Source organism: Urocitellus parryii (assembly GCF_045843805.1).
Source record: "Urocitellus parryii isolate mUroPar1 chromosome 8 unlocalized genomic scaffold, mUroPar1.hap1 SUPER_8_unloc_1, whole genome shotgun sequence".
In the NCBI taxonomy this organism is placed as follows: Eukaryota; Metazoa; Chordata; class Mammalia; order Rodentia; family Sciuridae; genus Urocitellus; species Urocitellus parryii.
Window position 1 is genome coordinate 279023 of NW_027551785.1, and position 12815 is coordinate 291837.

At 52.5% G+C, this 12815-nt stretch overlaps 1 protein-coding gene across 1 annotated transcript; it reads right to left on the minus strand.

Annotated features, from left to right (window-relative positions):
- Positions 1-581: 581 nt before the first annotated feature.
- LOC144251524 (proto-oncogene Mas-like) lies at positions 582-1556 on the minus strand. The gene has a single exon (XM_077794393.1). The coding sequence runs from the start codon at positions 1554-1556 to the stop codon at positions 582-584; it is 975 nt and encodes a 324-aa protein (XP_077650519.1).
- Between the last annotated feature and the right edge of the window lie 11259 nt (positions 1557-12815).

A 12815-nucleotide genomic window follows, 5' to 3' on the forward strand; every position in this document is an offset into this window, starting at 1 on the left:
GGCAAGACAGAGCTGTGCGCGTGCCCTTTACCAGGCAGAAATGAGCGCTTCATCTCCCACTTGAAGGCGTGAGGAGGGTGTTCATTGAACATCTGACCACGTGCCAGGTCTGGACATAACTCCACCTCACCCCCACAGCGACCCTGGGAGTCCAGACAGCCTCTGTGAGTATCTCATAAGTGAGGGAGGGAGGGAGGGAGGCGCAGGCAGGTCAGAGCACCACCTGATGCCAGGGGTGCAGACAGCAGAGTCAGGCTAAGCCCTGGTTCTTCCCTCCACGCTGCACACTTTGTGGTGGTCCCTCTCCTGGTCACAGCTATGGAGTAGCTTTTGTGAATCACAATAAAACGCCACCAGAAGAGCCAGCAAGAGCACAGAGGGGACTGTTAAGTACAGAAGTGACAGAGGCCTGACGCGGACTCAGGCTTTTCCAGCGGAGACAGGACAAGAGCAGACTCTCACGGCTGTCGGCGTCTCATGCATAGGAAAAGGGCATCCTTCTGGGACCAGGAGTTTAAACACGCTGAAGTCAGTCACCTGTGCTCCACCACCTCTGTCCACACTTCTGTCCTCCTCAGGCCTCAGACGACCATCTCGATGGAGATGGTGTGGCCATTGCCCTCCGGGCGCCGAGGCTGCATTTCATCTTTGAAAGCCCTGGTCAGAACCACTTTTAAGGACTCCTTGAACCGCTTCTTCTTGCTGCTGCCCACAAAGAAGTAAATGAAAGGGTTGGCGCTACTGTTGATGGTGGAGAAGAGCAGAGAGAGGTTGTGCAGGTTCCCGAACGTGGACCAGTACTCGTAGTACAGCAGGTAGAGGACTCTCATGGGCACGGCGAAGATGAGGAATATGATGATGGTGACCATGATGACCATGTACAGCTTCGAGGAGTGCGACGTCCACGTGTTCTTTCGGATCTTCACCACCAAGATGGTGCTGGACACCAGCATGAGGGGAATGAAGACCAAGAAGCTCAGGACGGCTATGAAGATGATGACCGCCCTGCAGTCACTTCGGGAGTGACCCTCTTCGCTGTCGATGCACATGACATATTCCATGGTGGTCACCAAGCAAGAAAGCGCCCACAGGAGGGCGCAGACCAGTGCCGACTGGTGCTTGGGGCGGTGGCATCGGTACCAGATGGGGTAGAGGACTGACAGGCACCTCTCCACACTGATGGCCGTCAGCAGATAGAGGCCCGTGTTGTAGCCAAACAGGAAAGTCACCGATAACGTGACGATCGTGTAGTAGTGGCCAGAAGAGAGCTCATAGTCTAAAGCGTAGTCGATGGACAGGATGAAAATACAGAAGAGCAGGGAGATGTCCGCGATGGACAGGTGGGTGATGTAGACCGTGAAGGGGCTTCTCCTCATCCGGAAGCAGAGGAACGAGAGGAGAATTCCATTTCCCACCAGCCCCAGCGGGGAGATGCCCATGATGACCCAGTGCACCACGGGGATGTGCGGACGCGGACTCCCCACGGAGGCGTTCCCGCGGCCCGAGGCGTTCAGGGACGCTTCCGCGACCGTCGGGATCACGTTGGACCCATCCATGAGGAGACCTCGGCGGGATGCTTCAGGTGACGGTCTGTGAACAAGCCAGACAAACAAACAGTGAAAAGCGGTGCATGGAAATAAAAGGGAGATTTCTGCTGAGAATCCTGACCTCCAGGTTACTTTTAAGAAGTTCAGTGGACTGTGTGGCTCTCTAATGCCGATGAGATGAGACATTCGAAAAGAGAAAGAACTGATTTGGTGATGTTTCCCATCCCCGGTCGCCCCTCATCCTGGGTTACCATCTGCCGGTGGCTCAGGGCCAAGTTCCAGTTGGTGAGCTGGGTGCTTGCCTCCCAGTGGTGTGATCCAGAAGCCCAGGGGACCCTGTCCCGACTGCACCTCCCCACTCACGCGTCCCTCTGCCATGCAGGTGGGATTCAGGAAATTCCTTCCAGTGGGGCAGGTTCTCCTTCGTAATAAGAAGACAAAGACCCCCCATAACTTCAGGAACCCAGCACAAGGACCAGAACTCACTCTACCATGAAGTTAGAAGTTTGCAACTGTGCTCCTCAAGCTCACCCGTCAAACAAGTACTCAGTGCCAGGTGCTGTTCTAGGCACCGGGACACAGCAGTGCAGGGAACAGAACACACACCAGCCTCTTGGAGTTTAAATTCCAGTGGGAAGGCTGTCAGTAGCCAAAGATCAACCACAACGTCAACAAGTTGACGTCCGAGCACAACAGGTGCTGCGGCGGAAAGCAGAGCTGAGCTGGAGAAGGGCAGGCTGGGGTTTCTATTTTGCCTGGAGTGACGGAAAGATGCCACTCATAAGGTCACTCTTGGGCAAAGACAAGAAGGAGGTAGCTATCCGGCCCTGCAGATACTAGGGAAGACCTTTCTAGGCAGAAGGATCAGCAAGAACAGAGGCCGGGAAGCAGGAATGAGCTGGATGTTTGTACAGAACAGGAAGAAGACCAGTATGGCCCAAACAGCATGAGCAGGGGCAGAATCCGGCAGTCAGGCAGGACAGACAGGTGGACGGGGCCAGATCCAAAATAGTGCATAGACTATTGCAAGGATTTCACTCTCACTCCCAGTGAAATTAGAAGCCACCAGAAGGTTCTGAGAGGAGTGACTAATAGGATTCAAGAGTCAACAGCCTCTGTGTTCAGATTAGACTCCAAGGGCTGCACAGCAGGAAGAGAAAGGCCAAATTGGGGCTTTTGCATCAGCCCAGACAGAGAGGACAGTGACATGGACTAGACCATAGAGAGACAGCAATACCTGGATGGAGCCTGGATACAACTGGATTTGCATGTGGACACGATGTATGTTCTGGAAGAAAGAGAGGATAAGTGTCTAGCCATTTGTTGAATGGACCAGACAGCAGTGGAGCAAGGTGGAGACCTCTGGAGCTTGAGAGCCTAGGAGACCGCCAGTGGGGACATCCAGTGGAGTACCTGGAGCTGGGGACACTTGTATGCAGGGATCTAAATGTGGGTGCTGTGTGCAAACAGGCGGAACTTGGAATCCTGAGGTCGGATGGGTATACCTGCAAAACGCCAGTCACTGAAAAGGGGAAGAGGTCTAAGGGCTGAATCTTGGCAGGTTTCAAAGTTTAGAGGAGAGGAGAAGGAAGAAGCGATGGAAACCAAGAGGGCCCCATCAGGCTGAGTGTCCTGAGAAGGAAGGATGCATCCAGGGGGCAGCCAAGCGTTCCGGAAGGCAAAGGGAGTGGAATCAACTGAAGCTTCAGCGGATCCTACTGGAAGCTCAAGTGAGATGAGAAGCGGAACTCGGCCACGGGGGCGGAGTCGTTTCTGACCCTGATGGCAGCCGTTCTGGTAGAGAGGGGAAAGCGGCCCTGGCTAGAGTGGATTTAGAGAGAATGCGTCAGTGGAGACAGGGTATGGACAAGCCTCCCGGGCTGGGGAGGGAGGGAGATTTGATAAGCTGAGAGGAATACCCAGTAGGAAGCAATTGATGCTTCAGGAACGTGTGAGTCTAGAGCTTGGGGATCGCTGGCCTGTGCTGGACAAGGAGCCCCATTAATTCGTGGTGACACAGAGCAGAGCTGTGGCCCAGATGCAGCCTGGTGGGTAGCTGTGATTGCAGAAGGGGTAGAAAGAAGTTAGATGTTCTCCCTGAAGACACAGGATCTCTTTTCTCAGCAAACTAAGGTCAAGGTCATCAGCTAAGGGTGAGGAGAGATTCAAGGTTTAAGAAGAGAGGGTGAGAGTGACATGATCAAGTGAAAGAAAAGACCAGGAACAGACAAACAGCAGGATGGCAGGCAGGCCTCGGAGTCCCGCAGCCCACGCTCAGGAGTTTGAAGGACGGTAATCCAGCTCGGGTGTGCTGCACCCGGCTACGGCCCCATTGTCCAGGTGCCAGGATGGACCAGGATCTACCCAAGGTTGGAAATATAGATTGGTACATCCGAGAGCAGGGCCCGTGGAATTGAAGTGCAGGGCAAGCGATGGCTGTGACCGTGAGCTGGGAAAGCCAACAGGGTAAGGAGAAAAGTGAGACCTAGAGGAAGATGACAGCAAACAGCAGCGGGAGCATCAGAGGTAGATCCCAGCTGTCCAGGGATGTGGAGGAGGGGCACCACGGGCACTGGAGGGGCAGTAGGAGGTGGGGTGTCACTGAGCCGGGTGGCGTCGCTCTGGGGTTCTTGGTGTGAACAAGTGCAGGGCACAACCCGCCCAGGAAAGGCTGAGGGAGAGTGCAGGATGAGATCAGGTGGGGTCAGGACCTGCAGCCAGAGCTACCAACATAGACAACGAGATCACTGAGAAACAGTGCTGGAGCACAGGCCTCCTGTAGGGAACCACGCTGTGAGCCCAGTGCTGAGCTCGCAAGGACCTGGGAGAGCCACTCGGAGGTCTGCAGGTGCCATGGCAAGACGGCTGTGGGGGGAGTTGATGGCGCAAGCCTCAGAGCTGGGTGTTCTGCGGCTGCTGATGTTTGAGAGATGGGGGAGAGGAAAAGAATAATCTGGAATATTCAAAAAAGTCTAATCAGCTCTGTCCACTAGAAATGGAGCATGAGCCACACGGGTAACTGAACTTTTTCTAGGGGCCACATTAAAAAGGCAGGTGGCTCTGATATAAGGGGGGTGACTCACCGTGGGGTTGGGAGGGAGGGCAAGGGAGGAAGATTACCTCTAGATAGGGAATAGGGGTGGGAGGGAAAGGGAAGGAGAAGGGGAATAGCATGGATGGTGAAAGGAGACCCTCATCATTGTACAAAATACATGTATGAAGATGTGAATTTGGTGTCAACATCCTTATATACAATCAGAGAGATGATAAATTATGGTATAATGGTGTATTAAGAATTGTAATGCAGAAGAAAGAAATAAATAAATTTAAAAGGTTAAAAAAAAGGCAGGTGGAATGAGGGAGACCTGGGCCAAGGGTGGGCGCGCGCACACACACACACGGCAGGAAGGTGCATCTCAGGGCCTTCAGGGGACTATGGGGCCAGGTCTTAAGTGGTCAGTAGGAGACTGTTAGCTGAGGGAGGGGTTAAAGCACTGAAGGAAAGAGAAGAGCACGGGCAGGGGCAGGGAGACGGGAGGGCACCCGGGGAGACTGCGCGGTGGGTGAGGTTCCACAGGGAAATGGACGGCTGGGCAGAGCACGTCGGCTTCTCCTGCAGATTGTTTATCCAACTCTGATGCTTTAAAAATTCCCAGGGGTTGTGTATTAAATGAATCTGGGGCTCTAGCATTTAAGAAAGCCTTGGATGGGTTTTATTTAAATGAGCACATTGCTAAGAATTCACTTTCCGCCATCTTTCCCAGCCAAACTGACTTTTAGCCTCTACAGTGAAATAACGGATGAGGAGAGGGGCCTAGAACCCAGCGGGCCCTGCGTGCTCGCCACCCCTGACCCTGTCCTCCTCGGGGCTCTTTGGTCATCTCCTGAGTTACTGGTCTCTGTGGGTGGATGTCTGGGGTATTGAGGTAGGGAAGGCTTAGGGGAGTAGGAGAGTAATTGCTGTCGGCTGACAATACCACCTGGCTCAGAGGTTTTCACTTTCAACTCCCCAACGACCAACAAAGACCACCGAGTGAGCGCTCAGAAAGCAGTGCGGATGAGCGGAAGGAAGCACTGGCACTGCAGCAGGTCATCAGGGTGACCTCCTGACTCCACGCCCATCCAGTTCTATCCGGGCTCTGCCCAGACACGCACCGGTTTTTTGAAAATACATCAATTGTATTTGCAGTGATGTGTATTGATCTGGCAGGGACAGTGTGTGGTGTGAGGTCAGCTCATCCTAACAGTCCCCGCCGCCCCTGACCTGGTCAGTAACACAGTGACCGGAGCCTCAGCTGGGAACAGAGTGCCAGAGGAGTGGAGCGGCCGACATCGCCCTTGGAAGGCAGGGCTGGGGCACCCGGGAGGGTCTCATCTCCTCTCCTCCTGCTCACGGGGGGCACCTGCTGGGGAGAAAGAAGCTGGTGGAGCATCAGAGGACCACGGCAGGCTCAAGGCCACTGTCCTCCCCCCACTGTCCCTTGCTCCCAGCCAGGGAGGCTGGCAGGGAAGGCAAGGTTGCCCCCATTCTGCAGGGAAAACTACAGGTAATACCAAGACTCGGCTCAGAGCTGCTGCCACCCAGCACCCGGCTCCACATCCGCACCTGCTTTACGGGCCTGGTGCTCCCAGGCCCACGGGGTGGCAGTGTCTGGAAGCTCAAGTGGGTCCTAGGAGGAGAGATGGCCTGACTCCCATCCAAAGAGGAGCCAGTCTCCCTCTCGAAGGAAAACAAGAAAGTCTGTGGGCCACGGTCAAACCAAACCCCTCACTTCACAGACGGAGAAACAGGAGGCATAGAGTCGGTTTGTCACTGATGTGGGAAGCCCTGGGCGGGGCCCCAATCCCACCCCTGACTCCCCCAGCTGCTCTGGGGCCTCCCGTCTTCACTACCGTGCCCCCCAAGGCCCCTGTGCTTGGGCTTTCCCAGCTAGTCTGCCTCTGGTCCTTCCTACTTGGGGACCACAGGCCCCACATTCCCTGAGGTGACCGGCGACTCTTCCTGAAGACTTGACTTCTAGTTGCAGCCGCGGGACTGGCCTCTGTGCGCTCTGCACTTCAGGTCCACCGTGGGGTGGCCCGTGGACTGATCAAACGCTCCTGCCTGTGCAGGCTTGGTCATAAAGCAGCCTCTGTCCATCCACACATGCAGCTCTACTTGGAGTCAGCTGATTCCTGTCTGGGACACTCCCTTTTAATCTTCTTCAATGTCTCACACACCTTTAAAAAATGGAGACCAGTTTTTATAACCTGCTGTGGCCTCCTGCTTTTCCAGCCCATGTCATATTGGAACATTTTCCCTGTCACTGTGTCTCTAAAACATGGCTTCGTCATCACTTTCACATGTACCAGGAGTTATGTTTACCTGATCTCCTGGCTTTGGACATAGCAGTTGCGTGGTTTTCCACCATTATTTTTAAGACAAAGCAGGGTACAGAGTCCCCTCTTATCCACAGGGGGTACATTTCCAGCATCCCAAGGATGCCTGAAACCACGGACTATTCCACACCGATACACAGTAGGATTTGCCTTACATATATGCCTATGAGGAAGCTTAATTTGTGAGCTGAGCACAGGAAGTAATTAACAACATAACAGCCATCACTGCAAATAATAATAAAATGAAACAAATTATTAAACATACTGTAATGAATTTACTTAAAACCTATGGATCTTCTACTTCTGGAATTTTGCACCTACTATTTCCAGACTGGGATCGACTGTGGGCAGCTGAGAGTAGAAGCCACTGCAACGGACTCTGGTGGGTACAAGTTTTGTGCACATCTCTCAGAACATTCCCCAGAACATATTTCTGAAAAGTGGAATTGCTGGGTCAAAAGATATATTTTTTGAGATTTAAAGTCATATTTAAAAATTATCTTTCAAAATCACCATATCAATTATACCAACAGAAAAGCTTTCTTTTTCACAGTATATATGCCCCTCTATTCCCACAATATGTTCATTTGTTAGAATTTCTAAATTTGATAGATGTTGAAAATGACCTCATTTGAATTTGCAGGTATTTGCCTGTGAATGGTTTAGACATTCTATAATGTTAACATTTCCTTGTATTCTTCTTTAATGGGTAATCTTTGCGCTTTTTATCCGTGTCATTTATTGAGTTGCAAGAATTCTTTGTAAATATAACACTTTGTGCCATAAATTCTTTCCCCCCAGACACTGGAGTATTTTATAGAAAACATTGAGGGATGCCATTTGGGATTTTCTTAAAAACACTACTTTACTATGAAGTCTGACTGTCTTCTCTCATTCACCAGGGTTCAGAGCTTGAAGGAATTGTGTAGATGCTGCCGCCCACCCCCTTGTCTTACAGGAGTGGAAATTAACTTGTGACCTGTCCCAGAACACAGGACTGGGTAGTAGCAGGCAGCGCCAGGGCCCAGAGTGCTCGGGTCCATGCTGTCACTCTTTCCACCCCTCATGCCCGCTCACTGTCGATAGTCCATTCATGTGTGGGGGGCACACAGCCATTCATGCAGATGGCAGAGCTTTGGGGACTTTTAGTAACGGCCTGTGTGTCACTTGATTGTCGGTCATGATCTTTATCAAGAGCCTCAAAGGAAGGCCTTTTTCTTTAACAAAAGGTGGATCCTATTTATTACAGGTCTTTATGAAGGCACCGTCTGTCCAATGCCAAGCCTGTAGCAGCAGCCTGACAAACAAGACGAGTTGTGTTCAGAAGCACTGCCTCTGTCCCCACTGCAGTCCGTGAAGTGAGGGACTCGGTCTCCACCACGTGAGCAAACACTTCTGAGGACAAGAGGGACTGGCCTCAGCTTGTAGAACGAGGACTGACGTCCAGGGGAGGTCCAGGCGTGTCCTTTTATCAGAACTAAGGACAGAAATGAGCCAGCCCATTCAACAGCCAGTCCTTGTCCCAAGTCCCCAGAGGGGGTGGACCTTCTCCACTCTCTACCTGCCACACTCACGAGGCAGCTGTGGGAGGTGCGCCACCTCTCCTCACTTCTGACTCAGCCGCTAGGGCCTGGACGCGCTTTCTCACCCTGGACTCCCCTTCTGCCTTCCTGCGGTCTTCTCCGTCTCCTTATTGAACCTCTTCTTAAAATGCTCCTGGGCCTCAGTGTCCCGCTGCGCTTTACTCTTGGGCCCCTGTCCTTCTTACCCTCGGGGCTCCCTGGATGACACATACACCAATAAAATCTGAATTTACAGATCCTGTGCAGACCTCTCCCCAGATTATGAGACCCCTGTAACCAGCAGATCTGGACATCTCCAGCCTGGCCTTCCACGGGGCACTCCAACCCCGGCCAACCCAAACAGAAACAGACCTTCCCTGCTGTTCTGACTTCCTCCGTTATGCTTAGTATTCCAAGACAAAAAACTAGACATTTCACCAAGTGATAATCTTGGATGTCCGCTGCACAAGTCCTTAGAATCGGCCATTTCTTTAAGGAGCCTGGTTCCTTTACAATGAAGCAGTGTGTTTAGAAGCCAAGGTCTAAGTGCTAAATGTGCTCATAGCTGTTGGGTGTCACTGTTCCCAGGCCCTCTCAAAGGCAGGGCTAAGGAATACACATGGATTAGTACACAGATGCATAGTCATGCAGTCACACAGACCTACAGATGTATATACATATTCTATGTTATACATAACTAGACAAAACGATACACACCAACATCTCAGTGTTTATCTACTACCACCAAGCTCGTCCTCAACTTCTCCATCCGTGCGTTTGTAACTTCCTCCCCTGACAGTGAGGCCCCTGGCTCCCATTGTCCTCCATGTACTTACTTCTGTGATCAGTCCCCTGTGTGTCAACAACCTGTACCCCACTCCTGCCTACAAGGCTCCTCACTTTGCTGGGACATTTCACTTCATGTCAGGCCACCACAGCCCTGGCCCCATGCACCAGAATACACTCTGACCCAGCAGGGGCTCTGACACCCAGGTCCCCTCCACTTCCCATGCAGATGTTCTCCTGCCCTGCCTGGAGTGACATCCCCTGCATTGTCACCACCCCCCACTGCCTGGCTGGGCTACCTCACCTGCTCCAATGCCAGCAGCACCCTGCCACTACGGCTGGTCACAAGCCAGGCTGACCACCAGAGAAGGCAGTACTTAACACACACCACCCAAAGAAATCAAAATAACCATAGGCAGTACCACATCTGGGTGCAAAAGAGGCTTCCCCTGCAAATCAGTGGTCTTTTAGTGCATCCTTAAAATATTGCAAATCAGTCAGATGCAGTGGCGCATGCCTGTCTGTGATCCCAGCAGCTCTAGAGGCTGAGACAGGAGTTCAAAGCTAGCCTCAGCGATGGTGAGGCACTAAGCAACTCAGCGAGACCCTGTCTCTAAATAAAATACAAAATATTTTATTTATTTTACTTTGGGGGGATGTGGCTCAGTGACTGAGTGCCTCCGGGTTCAATCCCCAGTACTCCCCCCGCAAAATATTGCAAATCGGTCTTATAATCTGGAATCTAGTTTCTGCAGCTGCATAACTAACTCTTATTCATTAATTTGATGAACTGTTCCTTTTCCAGAGACATATTCATCACCCCCAAATTGTCTGACATCCTTGTCTTTAACTTGCTGGATGGAAGTAGCTGAACCAAGTTCTAATGTTTCCTTGAAGATGAATCATCTTTCTAGCTTGGAGATGTGGAATAAGCAACACCTGGCCTCACCCAAGCCCTGCAGATGCATGGTTCACCCAAGAAATTTTAGACTTCCACAAGGGTCCCGTTCTCCTGAGTGACAATGCTGCTGGGGAAGTGCAGCACACAGACCGTGCCTTACAACAGAGCCACTGTGACACATGAGGACAGACAGGGTGCACAGCAGCCAGTTCCCTTCTGCTCCCCCACCATTTGCCAACCAGAGCCTCTTCTCTTTCCAAGGAGACCAAAGTCCCTCTTCAAGGTTCCTCTGGGGCCTTTCACAATAACTGTGTGTATTTTCTGAAAGTCAACAGCCCCATTGCTGAGAACGGCCTCCATTCTCAGTAGTTTTGGCAAAGTGCAAAACAGATTTTCGAGAGGGGTTTTGACATTGTTCGAGTTACAATGCTGAGGCTGCTTCCTATCCTGCCTGTGTCTAGGGCTGCTGGGCCCAGGAGCCATGCCTTTAAGCAAACTGACCCCAGAAGCAAGCCCTGGGACAAGCAGGATGGCCTCTCCGGACCTCGACTCCTTCTCATAATCGGTATTTGAACGTGCTTCTGGAAGCCTGGGTGTAAGAAATGTCAGAGATGGAAAAGCTGGAGATTAAGCAGTTCTTTGCCAAAGTCTCGTGGAAATGCCAAAATGAGATAAGGGATCCGCTCACGGGAAAGAAGCATGGCGGTTCCCCTGGATGGTGAAGAGTGTGGCTCGCAGAGCCATGCCGGGGCATTTACCTCTCAGTGAAGGTGAGAGGACACACGGATGGTGGGGCTGACGGGAGGGCGAGGAGAACCACTTGGGGGGGGGCGTTAAATGCTGTGCCTTTCTGTGCTCGAGCTTTCTCTAGAGACCCAAGAAGCAGACATCCAGACCACTTGAGCAGTCCTCCATGGCCCCAGAGAGAGGGCAGGGTCGGGGTGGGTGAGAAAGGAAGGAAGGGAGGGAAGGAGGGAAGGAGGGAGGGAAGGAGAAAAGAGAAAGCCAGCAGAATTCAGGTTCCCGAGCGGGCAGCTGAAACCTCTGCTTATCCCCGGGCAACCACCAAGAGAGCCTGACCCTGGGCTGCCCCTTCCAGGTGGGAGATCCCGAGGAAAGGACGAGTCCTCCCCTCCGTATGTGTGCAGTAACCTGGGCAAACAGAGACCATGTGTGAGATGGAATTTCCAGGGCAGGGAAGGTTGAGGACGGGATGTGTGGCGGGAACCTCTGTCCTGGTGTTCATGCATCTCCCCACCTTCCCAGCCCCAGAGCCATCTGCACGCAGAAGCAGAGACTCCTGGCTCCCTTTCCAAGGGCTCAGCAGGACCAGCTTACAACACTGGTCTCAAAAGGGAGGGCACAGATTGGACCCCTCTGAGACATTTGTTTGCATGTCTGGAGATATTTGGGGTTGTCACAACTGAGAGGAGCATGCTAACTTCATCTAGTGGCGAAACATCTGATAAAGCCCAGGTCAGCTTCCACAACACAGAATTATCCACCCCCCAAACTATCTGCAGTACCAAGGCTGAACGACCCTGCTCCGGGGCAGGCTTGCTGCTGCCTGCTAACTGTTGCTCACAGAGCCCAACAACACCTGTACGTCCCAGCTTACCCTGCCCACCTGCCCGGGAAACGTTGCTCAGATATTCACAGCCAAGATTGAGACTGAGCAGGAGATTCTCTTTAGCAACACCTTGTCACCACTGGGATGCATGTGACTTCTTAAGTCAAAAGCTAAGACTAACACCAGTGGGTGCTCACCAAGGAAAGGCAAAGAAAAAATTGATTCTGCTCACCTCAATCAGCCCAGTGGCATCTAGTCAAGTGATTTCTCCATAGGAGTCAAATACAGTCACACCCCCGTGAGTCCCAAACTCCTGTATCCATCCTAACACCAAAGGAAGCAACCTCGGCAACCTGCAAGCCCACCCTCGGATCTGAGAATTGATCCTAAGATTCTTGCCTCCTCGTGAGTCAAAACAGCACGGAAGTTTTGACCCTGAAGTTGAGAAACAGTGTCTGGGCGCCATTCACCCAGCAGAGCAGCACGTTTTCCAGAATGAAGGCAGGAGGAGACAGAAGCCCTGCCAGCACACAGGGACAGCCCTCATCCAGCGCTGCATCAGCCCAGGAAGAGCTGCCCGGGCGGCTCCCCTAGAGGGAAGGTCTGACTCTGGTTGTCAAGGGCATCCAGAAAATCAAAAACTGGGGTGCACACTCACTGGTGTCCTTCACTCTGGAAGGGTCAGAGGTGACAACAGGGGCAGCGTCCCATCACATCCTGCGATGTCCATGCCCCACCGACCGACAGGGTCTCCGGTCCCAACATCCCCAAGGACGTATGCAGCCTCCGGCTCTCAAGAAATCAGAGTTGCTCTCCGACTGCTGCGAGTCCTTGAGATGTGCCAAGCAGATGGTCCCACGCTTATCAGCAGAAGCCGAACATCAAATGGCATCATTCGGTGACACACTCAAGTGAAAATCCCCAGGCTGATCCAGAGTGGGAGAGCGCTGGGATGACACAAGGTGCTGAGCACCCTGTGCCGCTGTGGCCAGCCAGCCTGTGGAGACGCCCGCCGCTGTGCAGGAGAAGGGTGACCCAGAGAAATGCCACATGGCTGGGCAAATCAGATA